The 27,815-nt window shown below is 36.9% G+C and overlaps 3 protein-coding genes and 1 pseudogene across 5 annotated transcripts; 1 reads left to right on the plus strand and 3 right to left on the minus strand.

Annotated features, from left to right (window-relative positions):
- Positions 1-204: 204 nt before the first annotated feature.
- Positions 205-1,154, plus strand: LOC147492408 (transcription factor MYB73 pseudogene; annotated as a pseudogene). Its single transcript, XR_015200335.1, has one exon. The product of XR_015200335.1 is annotated as a transcription factor MYB73 pseudogene (transcript).
- Positions 1,155-9,365: 8,211 nt separating this feature from the next.
- LOC147492409 (uncharacterized) lies at positions 9,366-10,881 on the minus strand. Its single transcript, XM_086569468.1, is given in 5 exon segments — positions 9,366-9,801; positions 9,944-10,061; positions 10,151-10,609; positions 10,680-10,820; positions 10,822-10,881. Coding segments are annotated over 4 exon segments (693 nt in total). The 5' UTR covers positions 10,867-10,881; the 3' UTR covers positions 9,366-9,801; positions 9,944-10,013.
- A 1,550-nt stretch (positions 10,882-12,431) lies between these two features.
- On the minus strand, positions 12,432-19,171 carry LOC147492410 (peptidyl-prolyl cis-trans isomerase CYP40-like). 2 transcript variants are annotated; one of them, XM_086569467.1, is made up of 9 exons: positions 18,855-19,171; positions 17,282-17,782; positions 15,923-16,010; positions 15,757-15,809; positions 14,536-14,640; positions 13,994-14,069; positions 13,375-13,412; positions 13,196-13,289; positions 12,432-12,673 (listed from the first exon to the last, which is right to left on the minus strand). In XM_086569467.1, exons 1-8 carry the CDS (start codon positions 19,023-19,025, stop codon positions 13,236-13,238), a joined length of 1,086 nt encoding a protein of 361 aa, XP_086425593.1. In that variant the 5' UTR covers positions 19,026-19,171; the 3' UTR covers positions 12,432-12,673; positions 13,196-13,235. The 2 variants fall into 2 exon arrangements, 1 of the variants encoding a protein (XP_086425593.1); XR_015200334.1 differs by lacking the exon at positions 13,375-13,412 and having other exon boundaries at positions 13,196-13,320; positions 18,855-19,169.
- Positions 19,172-21,705: 2,534 nt separating this feature from the next.
- Positions 21,706-22,648, minus strand: LOC147492411 (uncharacterized). The gene is made up of 2 exons (XM_086567498.1): positions 22,250-22,648; positions 21,706-22,131 (listed from the first exon to the last, which is right to left on the minus strand). The coding sequence occupies exons 1-2, from the start codon at positions 22,646-22,648 to the stop codon at positions 21,706-21,708; spliced, it is 825 nt and encodes a 274-aa protein (XP_086423624.1).
- Positions 22,649-27,815: the final 5,167 nt, after the last annotated feature.

Below are 27,815 nucleotides of genomic sequence, written 5' to 3' on the forward strand. Positions count from 1 at the left end.
AATACAGTTGCACCACAACTTATTCACTCAAAAGAACCGACAACAAAATATTCTAACAGTCCAATAGAGTGCGCATTTAACGCACCTGCTCTAAATACAACCTCACACGGTCACACCGGTCACACCTTAACACACTCTCATAACTGAACCTTCCGTGAACACTCCCCTACTTTGGATAAAATCAATTATATATTACACCACCCTTCCTCTATATAGCACACCACCCCCAACACTATCAAACACCCTCACCTAGTTACCTTTAACACATTACACACCACCACCAACAACAACAGTATTTTAATGGAAACAAATTCTTCTACATCTTCGTCATCGTCTGAGTCTAGTAGACCAACAAGAACCACATTAACAAAAACGGACCGGATCAAAGGACCATGGAGTGCGGAAGAGGACAGGACGTTAACCGAACTTGTTGGCTTACATGGTGCAAGAAACTGGACATTGATTAGTCGTTCCATACCGGGTCGATCAGGAAAGTCGTGTAGACTTAGATGGTGCAACCAACTAAGTCCAAGCGTTGAGCATCGTCCATTTTCTCAATCTGAAGATGATACAATTTTAGCTGCTCATTTGAGGTATGGTAATAGGTGGGCTACTATTGCTAAGTTGTTACCTGGACGTACTGATAATGCTGTGAAGAATCATTGGAATTCTACTTTAAAGAAGAAGCACATTGAAGGAAAAGAGAGTAGTACTAGTTGTGGTGATGTTAATAATGGTTATAGTGAAGATATGAATAAGTTGGGAGTTGGGTTGTCATTGTCATCAACATTCGAGTATGACCCTAATACTACTCTGACGCTTGCTCCCCCGGGTCTGAGTTGTGAAAGAAGGCGCGTGGAGGAAGAAGTTCCATCAGAGTTTTGGGATGCAATGAGAGATGTTATTGCTAAAGAAGTTAGGAATTATGTTTCTTCATCTTTTTCTGGAAATGTTTAATTAATTTTAGGTGTTACTTGTTAGTAGACAATGTTATGGATTGAAAACGAATGATAAACTAAAGCAGGAAAAAGAAAGTGTAATATTATAATGACATTGCAACCCAAATGCAAAACTATTGACCACTTACGGCAACTTTATTCCGTTTGATGATGCTGTAACATTCTGGAAAAAAATAAAGAGCATTCTTTTGGGGACATAATGGAATTCAGGAACTAGATATCAGATTCAAGTTTTGATTAATGACCCATTAACATATCAGCTGATATGTATGATGTATCGACAATGTAGGTGTCGGGTATATTGGACTATCTGGATATTCTGGGCATTTGTGTTTATGTCTGAACAATTCTGCAAATCAATTCTGTAGTTCTGCAAATGCAATATACTCAGGTAGTCAGGTACAAGTTAGATTCCCCTCAGGGCCACTGGCGAGGTAGTATCCGGTTGAATTTCCAACCAGGGCCCCGGGATTAAGTCAAGGCGTGTAACCTGGCCCGGACACCCGGTTAGCAAAACAAAAAACTCAAGCTTACGTTGCTCACCAGATTATAAGTCGATAAGTCATGGGAGAAAGTTAGTAGCACACAACATTTTTGGCATAAGGTTGTACGAATGCTCATACAACAAGATTAATGCAGCTTGCAAAACATGTTTTAGACAATTAACGTAATAAATCACTCCCTAGCTAGTTAATTTGTCTTTGCATTTTGCAACAATTAATCTATTTCCGCTTGCAAATTAGCAAGGTGTTTAGGCAAGGTCTTGCACCACAGAATACGTTCTTGGTGTTCTTACTTAGCAATCCAACAGTTTGTTTAGGTGGACTATGGAAGTTCTAAATCCCAAATTAACATATTAACGCACTCTCCCAGTGCTCATTGTATTCTTGTACCCTATATTCCCATCCATCTCTTGTACACCCAAATACTTGGCTTCTGAAGTATCATCCATCTCAAGAATCAAAAACATACTTTAACAAAAAAAAAAAGAATCAAAAACATAGACATCAATGTTGCCGACACTTTAGCAGTTCAGGAGAAATTCTATCTTTTCTGTCCCCTTGGATTTCATGCACATTCTCAATCAAAAGATGACTATTTTCATGGTTCATTGAACCATTTATGAGAATATCCATTAACTCATGACGGTGCAATCATAAAGTTCAAAAACAAAGGACAACCGACCAGCACTTTACATCACTCATTAACAAGTAGTATTTAGACATGAGGTTAACAGTTAGGTGTAGAAATTCATTCCCTGTCCGAAGTTTTAGGGGCGCTGCCTACCCTCAGCTATGAAGTATGAACTTACTCTGTAACTTCCCATGGAGCAACAACATACATTTATAATAAGATTTAGCTAAGTACAGATACAATTATCTGTTGAGAAGAGATTATGTCCCTCCATTCACAATTGGAATCTGCCTTGAAACTTTAAAGTCTCTGCGTAAAGATATCGTCAATCTCCAATGCTTTTTAATATGCACGAACCATATCTTCTACTCTAATTTCTACAAATCTACAATAGATTGTGTTTTTTCATTTTTCTCACGAATCTCACCATCTTTTTTCTACCACCTAGTTATGAAAGTGCAATTTTGGTTGATATTGTTACTTTTTCAGCTAGCTTGATTTAATGGAAATGAAACGCCAAAGACCAGTGCATATATATTTCAATTTAATTGGTTATGTGATGTAATTGGATTCTCCAGTAACCTATGCATGAAATCCATTATCCCATGGGAAAACATGGCTTGCTTCTTTTTGCCCACAGAACGTACCTTTCCTGGTACAAATGGCAACCCAGTTGCAAAACATGAGGTACATACGAAAAGGGGAATAATGCAGCAAGCTGTCCTTGTGCAAAACCTTTAAAGATGCATTATCCGCAGTAAACTCTGCTGTAGCAAAGTAGCAAATGCAAGCTTTACCACATGGGATCGCTCATCACTATGCGTACTAGGTAATCATCAGAACATCAAATGAAGTAGGTTTGAACACTATATGACGTATTGACTGTGACACACTGACACCATAATAGAATTCGGGTTACCTTCAAAACTACTACACGCACATGTAGCAACAGTGCCAGAATGGAGCTTAGATATCCTAGCTTGGCCAGACTAGTGCCCTTAAGCATGTCATATGGCATCCAGCACAAGACACTGTCGAAAATCAATTACAAGTCAGATCATTCCCAGCTTAAAAATGCGCATAGAGATATTGGCTAGGGTGATATCTGTTGTGCCCTAAAAACTATGGAGCACATCAACCCAATGCAACGGAAGTGAACAACTAATATCAAACGCGGTAAAAGCAATAATCCACAATTACGGTGTATGAAATAAACTAAATAACTCCTAAACAATGTAAATTACTCACCAATTCAAACAAACAACCAAGAGAGACAAAAATTTACGTGGTTTAGCTTGCGCCTAATCCACAACCAAATAAAGAAATTTCTAATAGAGAGAATATTCAAAAGAATACAATAAGCTCTCACCTTGATTCCAAAAAATCTCCAAAGTTTTCCAAAAAAATATTCACAAATCTCTCTTTTTTTCTCCTCACAACAAACAATATTCTCTCAACTTTACAATTTCCCATGGTGTAGACAACTACCAAAAAATTTGGGTATAAACAAATAAAGAGAAGACTCAAGTCTTTCTTCTTCTAAAGCTCTCTTGAGAGGCACCAAATCTCAAACCCTAGCAACTAATTTTGTCTCACTTCTCTCTTCTAAACCCTAACTTTGTTTTAAAGTATAGTTTAAATTTTCGGTGGGTTCATTTTGGCAAATAGTTGTCAAAATATTAAGGCCCATTAGGCCCATCCCAACAATTCTCCACCTTGGCGAGCATTTTTCAAATTCGAGCCGACCAATCCGTTACACCAAACCAAACCGTCCAAAACGCTACACCCAACCAACCAACAAACATCAAAGAGAGAACCAACCAATCCAACCATCAATGTCCCTAACCTAAGGATCCAACAATGACTGCACCACGAAGTGGTTACCGGGATCAAGCCTTCGTAGTTCTTCCATACCCCAAAAAAAGGGTCAATCAACAATCATGCTCATATCAATGCCCGGAATGGCGTGAGTCCCTGAAAGGATCACCAACAAATTTCAACACACAAGGGTCAAAAATACCAAATATCATCTCTACTTCCATGTCAACTAGAGAAGTTCCAATACCACCTCTCGGATCATGAGATGTTTTAATTCCATCTCTAGGATTTGGAGATATTCCAATACCCTGAAACCTCGTATGGTTTCCAACAACAACAGGTGGCTTCGCAGCTACAATATACTCATATGGACTTGAGTATTTTCAACGACAATAGTGGCTTCTCTTCTTTCACTAGCTGCGTACCCAACCAATTTCTCATAACAAATAACGGCATCAATCTCCACCTCTTTCGATATCTTTTCCACATCCAAATCAAAATGCCCAAAATGAAACAATTTTCTGTTTCTTTCCAAAGTCACAATTTTTCCTCCTAGTAGCATTTCCAACAACCGAACAACAAGGACAATGATCTCCACCTGCCCCAACCACACTTCTATTTAGGAAGTACAAGCTCTCTCGTCATGTGCCTCTCATTACCACATGTGCACCGACAACAACCTTTAGAGTTCCATCAGATAAAACAATTTTTAACCCACAAGACTCTAAAACACCCAATGAGATGAGATTATTTTTCAAATCAGGAATATACCTGACATCAACCAAATTTCTAATTATTCTATCTTCTAATTTCAACCGAATTGTTCCAACTCCACCAATTTTGTGCCTAACAAAACATCACCATCTAACTCTTTAAAGTTAGCAAACCAATCCCTATTGGGACACATATGGTAGGAGCAATCCGAATCCAAAATCCACTCTGACGTGGAGCAACCAATAAAAAATATAACCGACAACGACAAATTTTCAACCACAATCTCATCTTTACAACAACGTACACGATTCAACTTTTTCTTCAATTTGGGGCACTTATTTTTCCAATGTCCCCAACAATGACAATAGGCACATTCGCAAATGCTTTTCTATTTCTCGACTTCTGTCTAGAACCAACCAAACTACCAGTGTTCAAATAGAGCCGGTCTTTTACGATCCTTCCAATATACTTGCCTTCCAATGTCTTGAACATATTCTTCATAAAGGTTTTCGAAATGACATAGTACTTCCATTCATTTGAGAGATAATACCAGACAACATCACAAGCTTTTATGTTCAGCATCTCCCAAACATCTACTTTCATATCTCTTGGCTTATCACCAAAATCATCATTTTAACCATTTACGGTCAACAAATAAAAAACCTGCATTTTCCACATATCAAAGTCGATGTTTCCATCTAAACTCTCGATATCAACCACCACAATAGGAGTCACAACCATAAAATTTGACATACTTGTCACATTCTCAATTTCCATAACACCTAAAACACCAACATCCAAAGAAACACTCTCAGAAATTTCTTCAAACACTACCAATGTGGAAACAACCAATGAAACCAAAATATTTAATTTCAACTAAACTTCCACCATAGACAACAACCAACTATGGTAAGGTAGAACCTTTAGCTCTGATACCAATTTGTTGTGCCCCAAAAATTATGGAGCACACTAACCCAATGCAATGAAAGCGAACAACCAATATCAAACGCAGTAGAAACAACAACCCACAACTACGGTGTATGAAATCAACTAAATAACTCCTAAACAATGTAAACTACTCACCAATTCAAACAAACAACCTAGAGAGACAAAGATTTACGTGGTTTAGATTGCGCCTAATCCACAACCAAATAAAGAAATTTCCAATAAAGAGAATATTCAAAAGAGTACAATAAGCTCTCACCTTGATTCCAAAGAATCCCCAAAGTTTCCTAAGAAGAAACTCACAAATCTCTCTTTTTCTCTCCTCACAATAATATTCTCTCAACTCTAAGACTTTTAATGGTGTAGACAACTATCAAAGAGTTTGGACATAAACAAATGAAAAGAAAACTCCTCAACTCTAAAACTTTCAATGGTATAGACAACTACCAAAGAGTTTGGGCATAAACAAATGAAAAGAAAACTCAAGTCTTTCTTCTTCTATAGTTCTTTTGAGAGACACCAAATTCCAAACCCTAACAACTAATTTTGTCTCACACTTCTATTTTTCAAACCCTAACTTTGTTTTAAAGTGTAGCTTAAATTTTGGTGGGCAAAAAGGCAGTTTTCACCCTCGAACTTGTCGTGTTTTATCACTTACCCCCCAAACTTCACTTTAGGCAATTTTAAACCTAGACTTGTAAAACATATTCAGCTCCATTTGTCCAGTTCATTTCCGAAACCTGAAAAGTGACGTGGAATTATGTTTTCTTACATGGCAAAATTAGAATTTGACACATGGCAAAATTAGAAATTCCATGTAATAAAACATAATTCCACGTGCCGGAAATGAACTGGAAAAATGGAGCCGGATACATTTTACAAGTGTAGAGTTAAAATTGCCTAAAGTGAAGTTTGAGGGGGTAAGTGGCAAAACCTAACAAGTTCGAGGGTGAAAACTGTCTTTTTGCCAATTTCGGTGGGTTTATTTCGACAAATGATTGCCAAAATATCAAGGCCCATTAGGCCCATCCCAACAATATCTGCCGAGTGACGACGAAGTGAAGAGCCCGGTTAGACTTCGTTAACACAATGAACAGTGTATCTTACATTGAAAGGAGAACATCGTGGAGAATGTTCTCGACAAGGGATAGTTGGATGTCTCCTCATCTTCTTTCTTTTCCAATGAGCTTCAAGCTATCCGAAACCCTTGGCAGAAGAAGGAAATGCGAGTCAGAGAAACAAACAACGCTTATTACTTGTCATTTCAAAAGCACACTGTCCCACCCAAGACACAGCTGGTTTTGTTGTGCTCAGAGCCTCAGATATGATACTCAGAGGTCTCGCAGGCAAGTCTAGGACCCTTGGTGTTCAGAATTGCTGGTTTGAAGCCACACGGATGTGGTGCCTGGACTCCGGAGTGCAAGCTAGAATACTACACTGCCCTGGGGCGAACCAAAAAAACAAAAGAAATCAAACAGTCTCGGGTCTCCAAATATACACAAGCTACCTCTTCATTACAAAGACATGCCAACTGCAAGTAGTCTGCAGCAGCACTGTAGTTTCTGTATATATCAGCAAAAACTGTATGCATTCACTTGATTGAAGAACATTCTGAAGTTTCAACATTTAAATTCAATTTTCCTCAACGTTATTACATTAATATGCTGTTAATCTTGAAAACATTTAAAAACGAAGGGTAGAAGAGCTGCCTCCACCATCACTCATAGATCCTATAACCTATGAACCTATCTACAGAGTGCAGACACGAAGTTGAACTGCTTCTCTTGTGGGTTTTTCATTTATTCCCCACATTATAGTTTCACAAAAAACTGGGCCTTGGTCACATTCCATTATATTCTCTACTTAGACCTCTGTTACAAAATGTTTGGTTTTCTTGTCAGCCAATAGTGGGATAAATTAGTTCTAAAAAATGAAAAATAAAAAATCTCCTCAATGTATCCACTTATTCAAATCTCTTTAATGACCCTATTGGCTAGCAGAATTCTACAGTCCTGAACTAATATCTTTCACCTGAATCTACTTAATCAGGTGTAACAAATAAGTAACATAACAGCAATGTGGCACATCATCTCCAAAGAACCCCCTCGCCAGCCCACTTTCTACAACCAAGATCCACTTAGCACACTCCATAGGACCAGTGGCGGAGCCAGGGGGGGGGCAGGGTACACCCTCGCGCACCCTCACTTTCTGAAAAAGAAAAAAATATACTTCACTCGATACCAAAAACCCAAGGCAGAAAAGAGAAAGAAAAAAACTCAACTAAACCCAACATAATTCTTTTGAGTGTTCTATATGCTTCAACAGGTGGGGGCAGGGTACACCCTCGCGCACCCTCACTTTCTGAAAAAGAAAAAAATATACTTCACTCGATACCAAAAACCCAAGGCAGAAAAGAGAAAGAAAAAAACTCAACTAAACCCAACATAATTCTTTTGAGTGTTCTATATGCTTCAACAGGTTTTATATGGTCTTGGATTAGCTTGTTATTGGTCAATTCTTGGTCCTTTGATTTATGGAAGACAGCCGGCTGAAGAAGGCTGGAAGATCGAATTAAAAGGTTTTCCGACATTTCACCTAGTAATGGCTCATGTTCCGCCTCTTTAAATCTAAATGGCATTAGTCAAATGATAAATGTCTAGGACTTGTGGTAACCAAATGCAAAAGCGATATGCACACTATGGATAGTTGATTCGAGACACTATACTAGACCTAATTAATGATTGACTTGTAATTCTAGAGATGCTGATTGAAGTTCCAAAGTACTATTCATGACCATGCAATCCGGTAAAAATAATATCAGTACATATATAATTCCTTGAAGAACTTGGAATATAGTCCCGACCCTCTTTGAACAATTGCATCACTCTATGTGACATTAGTAAAACCTAATCATATCTAGAACACCTGAGAGAATTAGAAAATGGTATAAGAAATGCAGATGCGCAAGAATTGTTGAAATTATTCATAAAAATTTGGACATTAGTATATAACAACACTAATGGGTCTAGAGATTTGCACTAGCATTCAGTTTTAATTCTTTTCATTTTGTGTGAAATAATAATTTCAACTAAGAGTTGTGAATAATTAGTTAAAAAAATTAGCTTTTTTTTGTATACTTGGTTGGGTCGGGGTTGGCTCACCCTCACTCAATTTCCTAGCTCCGCCACTGCATAGGACCACACATGTTATAGTATAAAGGATCAGTTTTTATGGTATAGGATGAAAATTTTCACACTGGCTGCCAACCAAACTTAACACTCTCCTGACCTAAGTCACATTGACATGGATACACGTGTCGGTTTCCAACATGGATACAGAGTATCCGACACAAGGACCTATATGAGTAGGGCACGAAGACACAGCTAATTGAAACGAAAGTTGTTACTATTCTTTAGTTAACAACTAATTCTTCGGCTCAAGACCTTACAAACCGCCTCCATACAAATGTGTAACTATGAAAGTGGCATGTCATAGAGTTCTAAGTATGTTAATAGATTATTTTATGAGTCTTTTAGGGTATAGAAGAAACCCTAGTTTGAAATCGTATGCACAATGTGTCCGTGTATCTGTCTGTTCGATACGGATATTTTAGGAATATGAAATGTCCATGTTACTTAGTGACCCTCTACGCAATAGGATTTAACATAATATTACAAACAAAACACATCCAAATTCTGTTTTTACTGGGAAGGGAGGAAAGAAATTCAGAAAATTTTAGAATGCACTAGATCGTTCCATTTTCTTTTTCTTTTCTTTTATCAGAATGTCAAAACGAAAACAGAAAAGCATTTCTTATTGCGAAGCCTAGTTAATTGAAAGATCAGGTCGGCAATCAAATATTTGACATGACGCATTTAAGATCCGCAGTTACATTCAAACACAAGTATCATAAGGGGAAACAAAATAACCAGGTCAAAACTCAAAACAGAGACTATCATATAATCAATTTGCAATATTGACGAACTAGAAGTCCGGCATCCTACTTACCTTCTGAGTATAAACTTACAAAGAAGTTGGGCTTGACCTTTGTATCGATGCTCAACCATTAATGAAATACTGTACTGATTAAGTTTGGCACTCTCTTGATCATTAGAAACCAACTACTGCTTATAATGTTCATGATCAACCCCAATCAGCTTTGCACTAGAATTAAAGAGATGTGTAACCGTGACCAGACAATGTTCAATCTTCTTAACGCTGGGTGCATTCTCTGCCAAAAATGAATCACGACGTGGGATCTTAGAAATGAGGCCAGACTTTGCAATGCAGACACGTTTAAAATGTACAACACAATCAGTGATGTGAAGCAGAGAAAGGAACAAAAAGGGGAAACCTTAGAGGACATTGCACACCTTCTGGTCTCGCCCATTTACAGTATTACTTCCAACTCACGCCAACATTTCAGAAGTACAAATAACAAGTTTATGATAGGCATATATTTGGATCTTCCTCATCGGAGTCAAACTCTACCTGAAAATTTAAAAAAGAGAAAAACAATGAAAACAAGCCTAAATGTGATCACAATTATAGTTGATACTTAATAGGAAGAAACTACTCACATTTTCATCTCTAAACCACCTTCCATTGCCATCACGCTTCCAACCAGCTGCTGTAAAGTTGAGTTCTCTTTCCCGACGCTCTAATCTTTCCACTTGATGCTCTGCCCCTTCACTCGCTGATCCTTTCGTTTTCTCAGCAAAACAACAAGGTCCAGAATCCTTTCTTACAGATGCTTCTGTTATTTCTTTATTATGTGAGGAGGAGGAATTCGGTGAAAAGAAAAACTCCTTCTTCCTTTTCACCTTACTACATCCATCTGCAATCCGCACTTGTTGAGGACTAAGAACCTCAGCAGCAGCCTTCATTGTACGTTCAAGCAATGGTTTGTCCTTCCAGTTACCAGTGCTGACACTGCCATCTGATAAGGCAATTCTCTTTTTTATCTCATCCTCAAGTTTTAAGTCCTTTTCCTTTAGTTTGTACTCCGCAGCAATGTGACGTGATCCCTTGTTATGCATCTATAATATGCATTTTTTATTCACCCAAACGAAAACAGATTAATTTAAAATAGCAAAAAACAGCACTTACGGAGAGCGTTAGAGAGGTATCGAGGACCGGGTTGTTTGGACACACGAGGCACGCGTACTTTCCATTAGATAGCTTCTTCTGAATACGGTTGTTGTTGGTGAGATTTTGGTCAAAGATGAGGTCATCCAGTCTTCTCTTTCGTTTGTTGTGCTTCTCTTGCCCAGCTATCCCCTCCAAACACACTCATCTCCTCAGAAAACTGTACCGAAATTCAATGGATTTTTAAATGGGGTCTTATAATAAGTGTATTGGTAGGCCCTCATATCAAATCCAACCCGACCCAAAAAAAATTCTGCATGGATCCTTTATGGGCCCAAGTTGTGTGCCCATTTACCAGTTGTTTGTCAGGTTAGCAACAGGGAAACAGGAAACTGTGTGACTGATAACTTCAATGCACTTATCATCTGCATGATGACGTCATGATTTCAGAGGTCAGAATTTCAGCCGATACCAAGATTCTGAAATGTGCTATTGCATGCAGGTACTATATGGCTAAAAACAAGAATTGACTGATAGTTTCCATGTCTGCTGCGACTCACATGATTACTACTAAGGCATCTGTTTTTGCACATAAAACCAGAGGACACCATATAAATAATGTTACACGGAAAGCCAAGCCGGCAAGAACAAAGCTAGCAACTGCACTTCAGATTATTTTAAAACTTCTCTCAGAAGACCCGTCCACTGTTCTTTATAAAGAAGACAACCTTTATACGAAAAAGAAATAGAGCTAATGACTTGCTCTCTAGACCACCAAAACAAGTTCTAATATAGAGATGCAACAGCAGGTTATGCTAACGAAAGATAAAGTCATGTTTCGAGAGGAAAGGCCCGAGAATTCTCTGCAGATAACTAGATATTCAGGACAATTATACGACACGCGGTCGAAGAAGACTATAAAGGATGAATTAGCCAAGACAAAAGAAGAAATCACGAAGGCTCGTGAAAAAGTCATGCAATCGTGGTTAGACTCCAAACCACTAATTGATAATCTTGAGAAGCAACAACTAGGCCTCAAAAATGCTAGAATCCGCTCTTCCATGGCTACAGTATTCATCCCAGATCTTGAAATGCAGCTAGAGACTACAAATGCAAGCATCAAATCCACGAAAGAGAAAGAACTCGAGGCAAGGACACGAATTGAGAAACTGGGTAAGTCGTTGGAGCTAATAAGTGAAGAAATGGAAGACCTCAAGTTAGAAACAGAAAGGGAGAGGGAAGCACGAGCTAAGCTGAAACAGGAACTTCGTATAAGGAGGCAGACTCTTCGAACATTGCAACTCACGCTCCGAGCAGTCAGAATAGAATCTGAGGCTTTAGCAGCATCGAAAGCAGATGCTCTTCATCACATCAACCAGTCAAGTACAGATGATGAGTATGACCCCACAGTCCAGCTTACACACGAAGAGTATCATGCATTAAGAAAAAGAGCTAACGAGGAGGTGGAACTCGGAGATTGGCGTGTCTCGGTGTCCATGGAGCAGAGACAAGGGGCTGAGGAAAGCCGAGACAAAGCATTAATAAGACTGAAAGCCATTTACAGTGGGAACAGAAGAAGCAATGTAGACATAGAAGAGGGCAATGTTCCAGAACTGCAAGACAAAGGTTTATACGAGATGCCGGAACATGAAAATTTGAGAAAAAAGAAGCGAGCTCACAACAGAACTCTAGAAGACATTATGGTAACTGCCAAGGGACGTGGGCCCTCGCAGCAGGTTAAAAGATCAAGAAGAAAGTACAAAAACAAAATGGTAAAGAAAAAGAAATCATCCATATTACACCAGATAAAAAGTTTCCTTGTCCGAAACATAAATTGGCTGTTTGGATGACTAAATATAATTTCATCATTCAGCAATTGAAGTTAACCAGTATTCAGATGCAATACTCTCCGAATCATATGGAAATGTTTGGAACAAAAATTGATTCAAGCCTATGTTTGGTATGTTTGTATTTGCTCTATAGATCCAGTAACTTCCTTCAATCTTTATCAAAACCTGAAAGCAATCACGGAATGCTCATCAGACTATAGAGGTGTAAATAAGATGTACTATACTACTGTAAAGTAACACGCTTCCTATGTGGCGCCTTGGGGAGAGATGTGTTAAATGGACAAGCTGGCTATAACAATCACATTATGTCAACCTTGGAATAGGAAGACGAAAGTCTCTGTACTATTGATCAGTCAATAGGACTCGTGAAATAAAAACAATGAAACTGGTAGATGAACTGGCAGAAGTATAAATTGTGTTTCTAACAATCAGATGCAGCATGATGCAGAACCCCATTTCATTTATCTGAGGACCAAATCACTTTGACAAATAAACTTTCAACAAATTAGCCTGATACTCCCTCAAGCTAATAGATGCCTGCTACAAAAAAATCTGAACAACTAACTATATAACATGGGATGTGTATGTGTTTGAAATATTGATGCCTTTCATGGAATGGCCAATCTGTAAGATGCATCCCAAAACAAACCCAATCTCAGTTTTAATTAGAGATTAATGAATGCTTACTGGCATAAAGTATCCGGCACACCATAAAAATGCTCAACTGTCATTGAAACATTCGGGAATAAGCCGCCTTCTCCCGACCATGTCTATCAGCAATCTGTAGCCAACTTGCACCCTTATTAGTTAAGCTGCAGAAAAAGAGAAAAAATGAAAATTGTATAAAGTAGGTCTACCCTACTGACCCTTTTCTTAGCAGCAGCAAGTTCTTTTTTAATTCCACCTGAAACACAGAAGAACAAGATAAGGCGTATATAATTCATCAACACCCAACTATTCTTTTTTGCTAAACACACCTAACTATTCTCAACAAGTTGCTCACTGATCCGAGCTCTTCATTCTTTCCAAGCCAAGCTCCAGTTACATCATTATGGACCGACTTATATAGCTCTCACATGACGCATGGTTGCTTTACATGTCACTATTTGCAACATAAGTCGCAGAACATAAAATGTAATTTTTATAGATTATAATAGGCTTTATCGTTGGATTTATTCAGGACATTTTCCCTTCATCTTTGGCGTACTGAACCAGGATACTAAAACAATAATATGGTATGTGTGTCTTCATGTCAATATCTATATAACCATCTGGCTTAGTAGCTTCTAAGCGCCCTAATGTCCCTTCAAATTACTCGCAGAGAGACTCACCAATAGATGCCAACAACATGGCAAAGGAACAGATCCCAGTATGAGATAAAAGTTATAAAATCAATTAGAGTATAGTTCACGTCATAGCCATAGTCAACTAATCTATTTAACATGAGACACAAAAAAAGGATGAGAAAAGAACAAAAGTACCAACCATCATTAGGCTCCAATTCTAATGCCTTCTTGAAGCTCTCAACTGCAGCATCTATATCATTAAGTGCCATATATGCCTAAAAGAACAACAAGCCCATTACAATAGCCATTACAAAGTACAACATATCATGATGTAAATATCAAACAGAGATCTGATTAAAACACCACATTACTTAATTCTACTGATCACCTTATCTCTGCTTGATCAGTATTTAAAAAACCACATTGAGGCTTATGCCTTGAGGCGCATCTCAGAGCCTCCATTTTTTATTTAATTTTTTTTTTTTTTTTTTTTTTGAGCCTCACACCTGATTTCACATTGAGGTTATAGCCTCACAGGTAGTATAAGAGGCTTATGCCTCAATGGTATAAGATACGCCTTTAAAAAATAGTGCTAAGGTCTAAGGTGTAGTAAGTAGATATAAAAGAACATAGGAGAATAGAATGCTAAAGATATAACGTAAAGGTGCCTGAACAGCACATAATGGATTGGCCGAACTTCAAACTCCTAGCAATAGAATCTAACCAATGGAGAATACATACCTGACCTTGACGAAAAAAAGCTTTGACATTATCCTCCCCCTCACGCATCGCAAACTCAGTATCCAACAAAGCTCCTTTTAAATCTCCCATTTTCAACTTACAAGCCTAAAGAATGGTAAATCATGCAACAAGTGGTTAGACAAAAGAATGAAAAAAATCATATGTAGAACAAGAATCTTCTTTCTCTTTAAGTTTTTATCATACTCAAGAAACAAAATCTTAAATCGACTGATATGCACATCCAAGTAACAGCTTTCGCTATTAGTTGATCTAAAGGCATTTATGGTTATTAGGAGATATGAACATATGCGGGGAAAAAAAGGGAAACCAAAAAAGATATTAAACAAAGCAACAAGAATCAGCACAACATCATAGATAACTAAACAGCCCTGAAGGAAAGAAAAGAAACAAAGAAAAAATATTGAAAAATAAACAGCAAAATAATTGGAAAAACATGGTAGGAAATAAACAGCTTTGATGGACAGGAGGGCCTAGCTCTAGCGGGGCATCTTCCTAAGGCAATAGTGTGGAGAATATGAAATGAACGTAATCAAAGAGTTTTTGAAAACAATTAGAAGGAAGTTTATAAGATTGTGGAGGACATCAAGGATCTTTTGATGATTTGCCAAGGAGTGTCAATCTTTTTAGGGAGCTTTGATATCAAGATTTCATGTGTGACTGGTATACCCTTAGTTTTATATGCCGTTTATTGTAATTGGCTTGCTTTGTTGGATTGTAATTAGCTAGCATTAGCTTCTTGCTAAAGTGTATCCACTCTTGTAACAACTTTATGGGAGTGGATATACAACTTATAAATTGCCAAAAAAGGATTGGAACATCTCACTTAAAATTAAAACTAATGCTGATTGGTTTCTTAAAGTTTGCTCTCCTGGTTCTTAAATTCTTATTTAATATTTCAATCACAGATAAGAAGCACTGAAGGATAAGAATTTAAGAAACATCAGCGAGAGAAGATAACAACTCCAATATAAACGAAAATGTAACTGTTTTCCTTTTATTTATCTTTTTGTTGTTCAAGAAAAAATTCTTCCAAAACTTATTTCAGAAATCTTAAAGGAGCTCGCTAAAGAGTAACAGTGTTCTTATGAACAATGTTGAGTCGTTGCCATTGGACTTCAACTTCAGATATTGAGAAATAGTTCTATTGCATCCTACCACTAACTGCTAATTGGTTCCATAAAGTAAAATAACAATACTTACAGAACTGTTCGTAAAAATCTGTGACTTCGTTTTCCTCAAATATGTGGTTTTTTCTGCACAAGCGCAAAATATACAGGTTTTAGAGGAAAACAAGGCATACTCACATTGTTGCTGACCCTCTGACAAAAATAGGAAAACATCCAAAACCAGTAAAACTAGACCTCACCTTCATCAATGTCTTCCTTTTCCCAGCATATATCCAGGTATCGCAAAGCCTTCCGATATTTCCGGAGAGCCATCTTATAGTCTTGCTTCTGTATAGAGCATTTGTTTAAGACTTTAAATCATATGGTTATTGGAAAACAATAAGAGAATCATGATGAATCCCAATGACAAACGCACACATACAGAAATGGGAAGCTACAAATAAACTGTTTATCAAATAAAGTACAATAATAAATTCAGGAGATGGGATTCACCGTCTCGCCATGGTACAGAAAATAAATTAACAGGATGTAAAAGACAGAATTAAAATTTTAAAACCAGTGGACAGATAACCAAGTGTAGTTCCTATAATTCTGATTTCAAAATCGACATGATACAATTCTTGATCTACAAATCAGGCCTCTGTAAAACTGGTATTTCTAAAAAAAACAGCTAACAAGATTTTTTAAAAACAAACAAATGCTTAAGAGTTCAGAGTAAACTATATTATAAAATTCAAAGAATAAAGGAAGCTCATTTAGTGTTCCATAATGTGTATCGAAATCATGAAGCATTACAAAAGCACAATTAAGAATGTCGAATCCCCAAGACAGAAGCCATTCCATACCACATACTAATATTTATTACAACGGGTGAATTTGAGGGGGAGATGTTGAAGGCATGGGCAACACCTCACAACCATACATATATACATGTGGTCAACCACTATGAAGCACCGATACGTCCCTAAGGGTGAAGTATCCGTGTCCGACACGGATACGCCCCGATACGCGTCTGATACGTGTCGGATACGCGATTTGGAGTATCCGATTTTATAATTATTTTTTTAATTTCCGACACGCGGGGGACACGTGGGGGACAGTAATCTCACACATACAAGAAATTTTTTTGGAACTTCAACAAAAAAAAAACAAGTAAAATAAAATCCAAGTTAAGAAGAAATGCAAGAGAAGAAAAATGAAGTGAATCCAAGTTATACATGTAAGTTGTTGCTTAATGTGTTTGAATTGGTCATTTTATGAAATAGAATTGCCATTTTAATTTGAATTTGGTGAAAAATGCTCAATTATATAATATTTATATATATATTATTCAAACGTGTCCATGACGTATCTGTGTCCTATATTTTTGAAAAATATCGTGTCCGCGTATCCGTGTCGTGTATCGGTATCCATGCTTCCTAGGTCAACCATAGTAATCGTTGTATCAAGTAAGAATGTACGACAAAACAAGAAAATGCAAAAAGGCCCTTCTTTAGCCCAAAAAACATGGCAAGTGGTTCTCTTTGTAAAATTATTATGCCAACATTTTTACAAAAACCTGAACAAACTAACTAAGAAACATAGACTTAGTGGTATACCTTGTAATGCTCATTTCCAAAACTTTTGGCGGAATCTACAGCACTCAACCACCATGAGATGTCAGTCTGCTTCTCATCAAGGTCAGCTGGCCAATCAGGATAAGTATCCCCATCATCAAAGAAGTTAGAAATCCCATCATCAGCACCTTGACGGATTTCTCCACAATCAGCAATTACAACATCAAGTGAAGGACAATTCTCGTCCAGTGTGGTAACATGCTCCATCGCACGAACAACTCCAAAGCCTTTAATTACTTTCCCGAAGACAACATGTTTTCCGTCTAAATGAGCAGTCCGGGTAGTGGTAATAAAGAACTGTGATCCATTGGTGTTTGGGCCTGAATTGGCCATTGATAACATTCCTTTCCTTTCATGTTTCAATTCAAAATTTTCATCCTCAAATTTTGATCCATAGATTGATTCTCCTCCTGTACCATTCCCAGCTGAAATGTCTCCACCCTGTAGCATGAACCCTTTGATGATGCGATGAAAACAAACACCCTGAAATAAAAAAAATTAAGCAAACTGAAAATGCATCATTTAAAAAGTTGAAGCTACAAATTCACGAGGTACCAATATATTACACAATATTAAGGATTATCATTCGCGTCAGCATACAAGGGACCCTCGGGTTACTAGCAGCCAACATCAACACACCCTTATCATAAAAATAGACAGACGTCCCTATAAAGGACTTGAGGCAATGGAGTTCCAATTATTAACAAAATCTCGGATACCAAGCAAAAAAGAGCTTGGTTGATATGACATACAAAGTGAACTCATCACGGAAAAAAATTGTCCCACTCCCCTCCTCCATTTGGATTAGTTATTGCTTTCTTTCCTTATACTATTAAAAGAAAAAAGAAATCCCTTCATATCCAAGATGATACTAACAAATGATAAACTCATAAAAGCTATTGTCTCAAGGCACAGAAGTATAAAGCTAAATTCCTCTACTCTGCTCAGTCTTCCTTCAAAAATCATGTTCTCCAACTTACATCGGATGAACTTGGATGAAAACTGTTTCATTTCCTATTATGTATTCAATTCATTTATGATTGTTCATTTGTTCTACTAAACATCACTGTTAAGTCTATGTCAACATCATTATGAAGCTAACATATATGAAATTAAAAGCATCAAAATAGGCGAACACATCATACATCACCCGGTCTATCCATCCAAGTAGTAACATGATCACACATAATGTAAAATTGTCCATCCAAGTAGTAACATGATCACACATAATATAAAATTGTCCATCCAAGTAGTAACATGATCACACATAATTTATGTGTGACATAATGTAAAATTGTCCAAAAATTATAGCTCTACTGTAAAATGTTTTCCTTTTAAAAAAAGTCAGTACAAAGAACCAATATATATATATATATATATAATAATAATAATAAAAAAATAAAAATAAAAAAAAGCAATGCACTTTTTTTAAAAGATCAAGAACACATCTTTTTATTCAAGAACAAAATGCAATAGACAATAACACCCTCATTACATAAAAAACCAGAAACATATAACAAAGGGAATTCAAAGTAATTTAAAAAAATAACAAAACCTTGTAATGAAGAGGAACACCAGTATTAGGACCAATGCCTTTTTCACCAGTACAAAGAGCTCTAAAGTTTTCAACAGTTTTAGGAACAACATCATTATATAGTTCCACTACTATTCTTCCTTCCACTTCTCCTCCTATACTTATGTCTAAATAACACCTTGTGCACACCATCTCTTTCTTTCTCTCTCTCTTCTTAACAAAAACCCTAGTCTCTTTCTTTTTATATATATATATGTTGTTTGTTTGTTTTCTTCTTGTTGTTTTGAGACCTTCTATGAGAGAGCAGAATGAGACTCTTGAACTTACCCACCTTTTGCAGCTACTCAATATATATTCAATTCAAATATATATAAACTAGTGAGTAAGTGACGGGTACTTGCTAATGTACGCTTGTTTGTGTTTTCGTACTTTATGTGGGACTTCTTATTTTGTTTTACTTTGCTTGCCGTACGTCATGATGTTTCTTTTGTGAGCTTAATTGTCGGGTATACAATGTGCAACCTTTTCATTTTTGCATGGGACTTTGAATGTAAACCATTGGTTTTATGTTTTTGTGTATCTCGAAGTAAAATGGATGGATGGGATGAGAAGGTGTATTGATTTGTTCGCAAGTGTGAGAGTATTTAAGTGTTCCCAAATGTATGTATTTCGAGACGATCCAACGGTTAAATAACATAGTTCAGTATTAAAGTGTTGTAAATATGTGTATTTCGAGACAATCCAACGGCACGGTTACAATATCCATAACCGGTTATAAAAGAACCGGACTCAATGGAAAGAGTCTTGAAATTTGACCGGGTCCTGGTCATAGCCAAATCAATAGATTTTGGAAATAATTGCGCTGCCATCAGACACTGCCATCAGGATTTTTGAAATAATTGCTGTACGCCTGTACCTAGAATAATAATGGCTATTGATATGATTTGTGGGAAGAAATTTTATTTGAAATGTCGTGTGTGATTGAACTATGAAGAGCCCCTTTGTCTTTAGTCCCCACTGTGCATCTCAGAGCCTCAGAGGACAGAATATTTCTAGATGGCAATCAGAATTTGTGAAAGACTGAAAGGTTGCATCTTCGATTAAATATATGTTTGGGTGGAAGTAAGATGCACAAATCCACATGGTTTGTAGTTTGGGTGTATGAAATATATTTCGTTTGCTATGAGTCATGAGTGCATAGGAAATATTGCCAATACATGTGAATATCCGATCTGGATGGGTTGTAGCCTTGTAGGTAAACAACTTGTTAAAATTGAAATCATTGACATTGTGCCGGAGAAATGGGTCCAGGAATCCTCATTAAAATGTTAGTTGCAATTTCAGCAATCGAAAAAGCTTATGGTTGATTCCACGTTAGGATGACGAGCAATGTGTAAGAAGTAGCCGATAAGATAGGGAGTTTTTTTTTTTTTTTTTGATAAACTGATAAGATAGGGAGTTGAGACAACCCACTAAACTCCTTTCAAGTTTCAACCTCAAAATTTAATATAGGCAATAAAGCTCCACCAGACCCACTGGTAGTCTGATAGGTTTAGTTAGCAAAGTGGTGGAACTATCAAGTATCAACAATGTGACTACATGAAATCTTTATGCAGACAAAAAGGCAAGGACTATATGTCTATATAATTAGGTTTAGAAAGGAGATTGCACATCAGCCACAGTGACACTTCTTCAAAGGTCACAACTGATAATTGTATATTCATTGTGTTATATAATAAAGTAAAAATTCTAGTGCTAATGCTGAAGTTTATTATTCTGCAAGTGCTCACTTTTTCCCAAACTGCCCCCCATTGTTTTTTCTTTTTTCACTTTGTATCTGATCTGAACCCGGCCTTTCAGAACATTTTGATGCAAGGACACATACACATGAAGTTTCTGTGTATTAATATTTTAGCTTGAGTTGTATCCAGGGGCGGATCTAGGATTTTAGATAACGGGGGGCTGCCATGGAGTTAACCTTTAAAGATTTTTTTAGGAACCAATACCAATAAACTAGCATTGATAAACAAAAGAATTATCGCTTTTATTACCTTATCCAAAATGGACAAAATAGTGTTTTCACTATAGACCTAGACAAATATAACAAAGAAATGTGCAAGAATAACATAGCACATTAGCATCACACTAGTGAAGTTTTGACCTGCGTGGATTCTTATCAAATACATCTATTATTGCATCCAAATCAACTTCTTTAGCAAATTCCGCTCAATGTAAATAGTCATGCAATCTGCAAGAAATTCATTCCCCATCTTGTTCTGAAGTCGTGTTTTGAGCAATTTCATAGCTGAGAATGCTCGTTCTGTAGTTGCCGTGGAAACAGGAAGTGTCAAGACAAGACGAATCAATCTATCAATCAAATAATAGATATTGATCTTTCTTGTTTCAACTAGTCTTTGACATAATTCGGAGATGGTAGACAACTTCTGAAAAAGAGGATGCTTGAGCACATCAAGTTTGTAATGTTGCGGTTGACTTCTCAAAAGATGTATCTCTTGTTTAGTGAAGTCTCCACAATAAAACTTTTCTCATGAGTTTGCAAATGTCATCAATCTTTGAAGGACTTAAAAGCATCTTCGGATCCAAAGCGTAACTAAGATAAAGAAGCTCTATTGTTTCTTAAAATCTGTTATTTAATTCCACCAACCGGTAATCTATTACAAAGATTAAATAACTTCGACGCGGTAGTGGTGCTCAACCGTAATGTAATCTTTCTGGCGGCAAGAACAACTGTACCCGCCCATGTCGAAAGCACCCATATCGGGCATATCAATGTCATGTTTTTGCAAAACAAAATCACATCACTAAGGAAAGCGTCCCAAGAAGATCCTCTTAATTCTTGAAGAAGTGCTTTTCAGATCGAGACTAAGCTGATAGCATTTAAAATGTCTTGGGACTTTTCTTGCAGGGCTTTACACAAGACATTAGTAATTCCCATAGTCTTATGCAATAAATGAAAAAGAAAGACAAACTCAAAACTTTTCATTGCAAGAATAGCACCTTTAGCTTCTCCATGCATAGAGTTGCTTGACCCGTTCTTCATGACGCTTTCAAGAACTATACAAATTGAATCAAACATCTCTTTCAGACTACAAACCGAAGCAAAATGAGAACTCCATCTAGTATCTCCTGCTCGTTGCAAAGTAGAAACTTGATTAGCTCCTTTTCCAGTAACAAGTTCACCACTAGCTACCAAAGATATCAATTTCATTTTTCCGGTATCTTCCAACTCCTCGCTTTGCGGCTTGGGTGCAACATGAAGATTAACAATAGAAGCCAACTTGGAAAAAATAACCAAACATCGAAAACATCTTTAGAAGCCGCAACTAGAGCAAGTTGTAGGCGATGTGCAAAGCAATGCACATAATATGCATATGGACACTCCTTCGAAACAATGCCTGTAATCCATTCCATTGACCACGCATATTGCTAGCACCATCATAACCTTGACCTCTCATATTTATAATATGTAAATTATGGCGAGCAAGGATATTGCATATAGCTTCTTTCAAAGTTAAAGCACAAGTGTCTTTAACACTAACAATACCAAGAAAATACTCTCTAACAAAACCACCTCTATCAACAAATCTTAGGACAATCGCCATTTGCTCCTTGTTTGAATTATCTTGTGCTTCATCAACAAGGACACAAAATTTTGCATCACCAATTTCCTCACAAATTCTCTCTCTCACTTTATCGGCATAGATATGCAAAAGTGTCTTTTGAATTGAATGTGAGGTATATGTGGCATTTCTCGGAGCATCTTTTAATAATTCTGCAACCTTGTCATTCAACATCGCTGCAAATCCCAACACTCCCTTGAAATTTCCACCATTTTTTTACTTTTTGGACTCGTCATGGCCTCTAAAAGAAATCCCTTGTAGTGCAAGAAATTGAATACACTGAAGAATAGCTTTGACTAGCAAACGGTTCTTAACAACCTCTTCTTTAGATAATGTATTTAACATATTATCTATATGTCGAGAAGGATTCATGAAATTTTCACAAGCTATCATCGCCGACCTATGAGGTGAGCATGGACCTCCTTCATGTTGCAAAAAGGAACACTTCTTTCCATTATTAATCTTCTTCCAACATTTAAAACCTTCAACAGTGAATGCAGGACGCTTCGGCGGATTTGTTTCAAATATAAAACATGGAAAACAATAAGCTCTATCCGTATGGAGTGAGTACTCTAGCCAAGGAAATAGTGTGAACCAAGAGGAGTTGAACCGGCGAGTTTGCTTTCCGAATATGGTGGATGGATACTCTTTCTCACTGAGTTCAAGTAACCAACGCCCCTTTCCAAGAAAAGCTCGTCGAACATCATCTTGTTGATTAACCGGGTAATTATATATTGAGATGCGTTTACCGGATCACGTTCAAATAAAGATGTGGAGTCAACTTCTTCAACACTAACTCTTTGGGCTTGAGGAGAAGGTTCAACTTGCTCAATTTCAACAACTTGAACTTGTGAAGGAGGTTGGCCATCTCTATCAAGTCTTGAAATATCAAGACTAGATGATGTAGAAGTTACATCATTTTCCGGGGTGACATCTTTGGGTTTAAAGAAGGAAAACATGGTTTTCATTTTCTTCTGAAGCTTGATGTTCAGACATTCTTACCTAAGATAAATCATAATAATTTCATAATCAATAGTTTGCTCTATACTAAAAACAAAAAAAAAATATCACAATAATAACTACAATAATATTCAACTAATTAAATAAGACAAAAAATTAAATGACAATCTAATACTCCAATACAAACTATAAGTTAACAAGGCAATAAGTCAAATAGAGAACACATTAGTATTTGAAAATTGAAAAACAATAACGAAATAAAAAATATAGGCATAATACAAAACAATTTACCTTAGTCCTTAGCTAATGAATAGCCGAATATGAAATAAAATGATAAATAGATTAGGCGCGGAATTGGAACTGCCGACTGGAAGAAGATAATAATATAGAACAAAATTTTCTTTTTGTGAATAGTACCGTCTGTCGAGTGTGCGACACAAAAAGTAACGAACTTTCAGTTTTTTTTTTTTTGACCTTTTGGTTTTTTTTGTTCGGTTTTACTTTTTTGAAATCTCTGATTGTAAATTGTGAGAAACCGAATAGACAGATAGTGACTTGTGGGCGGTGGGCCTCTATTGTGAGTTGTGATTTCTTTTTTTTTCTTTGTTTTTTCTAATAGGAAGTTGGGAAGTGGGAACAACAAACAAACAGGACGGTCAAACCGAATTGTGTGTGTTTGTCACTTGTGGGCCTATGGGATAGACGGCTAGTATTCCTACTACTATTTTTTTTTGGGAGAAGTTTGGGGCTCAGACCCTGTCAGCCAACCTTTACATCCGCCCCTGGTTGTATCACATCCCTCAAAAAGGAATCATCGACGAAGTCCGAAGCCTGAGAGAAAAGTCTGGCATCCGTTGAGCGATGATGATAAATGTTTGTCGTCTATCTGTTGCAATTTAACGCACGGCAGAAATCCGTCTCCCCTAACTTATTTTTAGTAGCTACTAGACACTAAGGGTGGGAATTTGGCCCTAACGACCCTAACCCGGCCCTGACCGACCCGATCCTAAGCCGTATAAAGCCCTCACAACTAAAACCCTCACAGAGTTTAGAGCCGGGCCGGCCCGGTCCTAATGCCTTCTAGGGCAGGGCTAGGGCTAAGATTCTAAAACATAGGCCCGACCCTAACCAAGCCCTAACCGGCCCTGTTTCATACTTTCACTATAAATACACGTACCATAATTGTCCAACTCTTTGTTAAATATTTTCAATTAAAATAACATTGTCCTTTGTAATTTATCACTTACACCCAAGGGTACTTCCAATAACTTGTTTTATATAACAAAAACTTGTCAACTTAGCAGCCATGAAGAACAATGAACACTAGCCTAATAAAAAATAAGACTTTATTCCTTTGATCATCAAGTCAAAGTCCATAACTTATTATTCTCAATTTCTTTTCTCACTTATTTCTTATAAATTATATTTTTATTCACATCCAAGCCAAGTCTAAAACTAAAGGTTTCTTTCCACACCATTAAAGCAAAATACAGAGCAGACATTTGTAACTTAGAAACCAAAAAACAACATTTGTCAGAAAAATGACATTTGTAATCTCAAACCTTTCTCCATCACTTGTTCAAAAGCCAATATTTTCATTTCTATATACAAAGCTTGAATCACTTTTAAATTAGAAGAAAGGTAATATTATATTTGTTTGAATATATTATAGAAATAATTTATGATATTACAAATAGTTTAACAACTTCCATGACCCTTAACCAAAACTATTATGTTTCTTCTTTATATCTATTACTTCTTCCTTTAAAATGATAATATAATTATTTGTCTATGTATTTCAATGTTAAATGTAATTTTAGTGAGGTTTGAGTACAAGGAAGAACAAATTCCGAACTCTCGATGTACTTCAGTTCATTAGATTGTGGATGTGCATTTTAAATTTTTGGACTTATACAGGATTATTACTAGATTGGTTGGACTTTGAGTTTGTAGATTATTGTACATTTTTGTAATATAAATGAGTTTTAAAACTGATGTAGTAAAAAAAATATATATATATAGGCCCGGCCCTAAAGCCTTTAAAGAGGGCTAGGGTCAGGGTCAGGGCTTGAGGTTTAGACTTGTGACCCGACCCAACCCGACCCTATGCTGACTTTAGGGCCGGGCCGACCCGGCCCTAATATCTGAAGGGCTTTAAATGTTTAGGGCCGGGCTAGCCCGACCCGGCCCATTGCCCACCCCTACTAGACAGTGGCAACAAATTTGACTGGGTTTATTAGATTGGTCAAATTTAATAGCTTTCTAACAAGGGCGCAACTACAACACATGGTCCAGCACCCTAAAAACTTAGGGAGTCTAATCTGATTGGCTAAAGCTAAAAACTTACGAAGTCTAATCTGATTGGGTAAAGAAGAATAACATGGCAAGAACTAAAAATTAAAAACAAACGCGAGAAAATATAAGAGAAATTGAGATAACCAAAAAGAGAGAGAGTTGCTCATTAACTAACCAGACCCTAGCTTCTCTTCCGAAACTCTAAAGTTGAGTTACTTCACCATTTTTAAATGGACTCGAGATCTCTACAACCGGGTACAGAGATCATCTCTGTAACCGTGTTATCTCGCCGTTGATCCGAATCCGAGATGTGTGTGCGTGCCTAAATACCTATGTGTGTGCTCCGAAATGTGTGTGTGTGCGCCGAGATACGAGATGTGTGTGTGTGGTACAAAGATCAATCTCTGTACCCGATTATAAAGGAACCGGTCTCTTTTTAAATACTTCTGTAATGAATCTTTGGAAACAACTTTCTTCTCTTCTAAGGAAACAACCTCTTCTGACTTGATTTTGTTATTGGAGTTTCTTGAACTATTATCTCTAGTGAATAGTGAAACAATTGGGACTTCTTCAACTTTAAACTTCACTGTGAACGAAGGAGACAATTTTTTGGTGGTTGGCTCTATTTTCTCATATTTTGGTTTGTTCTTAAACCCTAACATTAATATACGAAGTTTAGTAGCAAATTTTAGAAACGAACCGGGAAATTGAAGCTTATTATTAGAATGTGTTGAATTAGTTGATGAGTTCAAACCACTGAGTTCAGACGATTCTTTGAAGAAAAGATCATCATAAGGAGACAGTATAAGATTATCTCAATTTCTCTTTTCTTTTCTTGCGTTTGTTTTTATTTTTTAGTTTTGGCCACGTCATTTTTTTTAGCCAATCAGGTTAGACTTCGTAAGTTTTTAGGGTGTTGGGCCATGTGTTGTAGTCGCGCCCTTCTGACAAGGGGTGGAACTTAGGTCGGGTTAGCCCAAGCCCGATGAGCTAAAACCCGATTTTTGTTGGTCTTGAGCTAACATTTCAAAATCCGTGGGCCTAGCCTGGTCTTGTAAAATCAAAATTAAACCCGACTCAATTTTGGATTGAACTCAGGTTAGAATATCAAATAACCGAAAAATCCGAGCCCGTCTGCATATATGTACGTATATATTTCATTTATTCTTTTTTGTTATATTGTTTCTTTATAAATATTTATTCTTGTCAAAAATAAGGCTGAGAATATCAATTTTAGAGAGAATAATTGAATCAATCAGGTTAGTTTATCTTTCAAATAATCAAATCCCTTTGATTTAGTTAGAATATTGAATTTCGGTGTTATTCACTTATTAATTTATTTATTTAACAATGAAAAGGCGTTGAGTTCTTTACTGTTTAATATTAAAACCCGATAAACTTAACCAGCCCAACCCAACCCGAGTTGGGCTTGGGCTGAAAATTTAAATACAGACTAGGGTTTAGTCCCGGGCTAAGATTGAAACATTTGAAACTCGAGTTGGGCTTGGGTTAGGCATCAACCCGACCCAACCCACCGAGTTCCACCCCTACTTCTAATAGCCCCATTGGAATGATTTTTTTTTGGTGTTTGGGGTAGTATATGGCCTTTAGCATCTCATTGAAAAGCTTCTAATAAGTGCTGAATAGTTTTACTGTCAAAATGTATGCGTGTTGAGTATAGATCTAAACTTTTCAGTTTCTTGTTTTAGGAATAGGAACACAGTTTTCCATCCATATTTGGGTCAAGTTTGTCTTGCACTCGATGAGCAAATTTTTGCCTCGCACTTTATTTCACACGGTTGGAAATTTCATCTGTTCAAAAAATCATAATTATCACCTATCAAAGGGTGTCGATGGGTGGTACCGGAACCGAAACTGGAACCGTAGAAAAAATCATGGTTCTAGTTCCTATTTTTGGAAACCGTTTAAAAATGGGTACTAAAAAAACCGAACCATATAGAACCAAAATCGAAACCAAACGTTATTATACTTTTAATATAAAAATATATATATATGCAGGTGCCGACTAGCAAAGTCAGTAAAACATTTGGGTGATGATACCAGGGTTTGGGGCTCGAACCCCACC

The sequence above is a fragment of the Coptis chinensis genome, chromosome 6, assembly GCF_015680905.1.
Source record: "Coptis chinensis isolate HL-2020 chromosome 6, ASM1568090v1, whole genome shotgun sequence".
NCBI lineage: Eukaryota > Viridiplantae > Streptophyta > Magnoliopsida > Ranunculales > Ranunculaceae > Coptis > Coptis chinensis.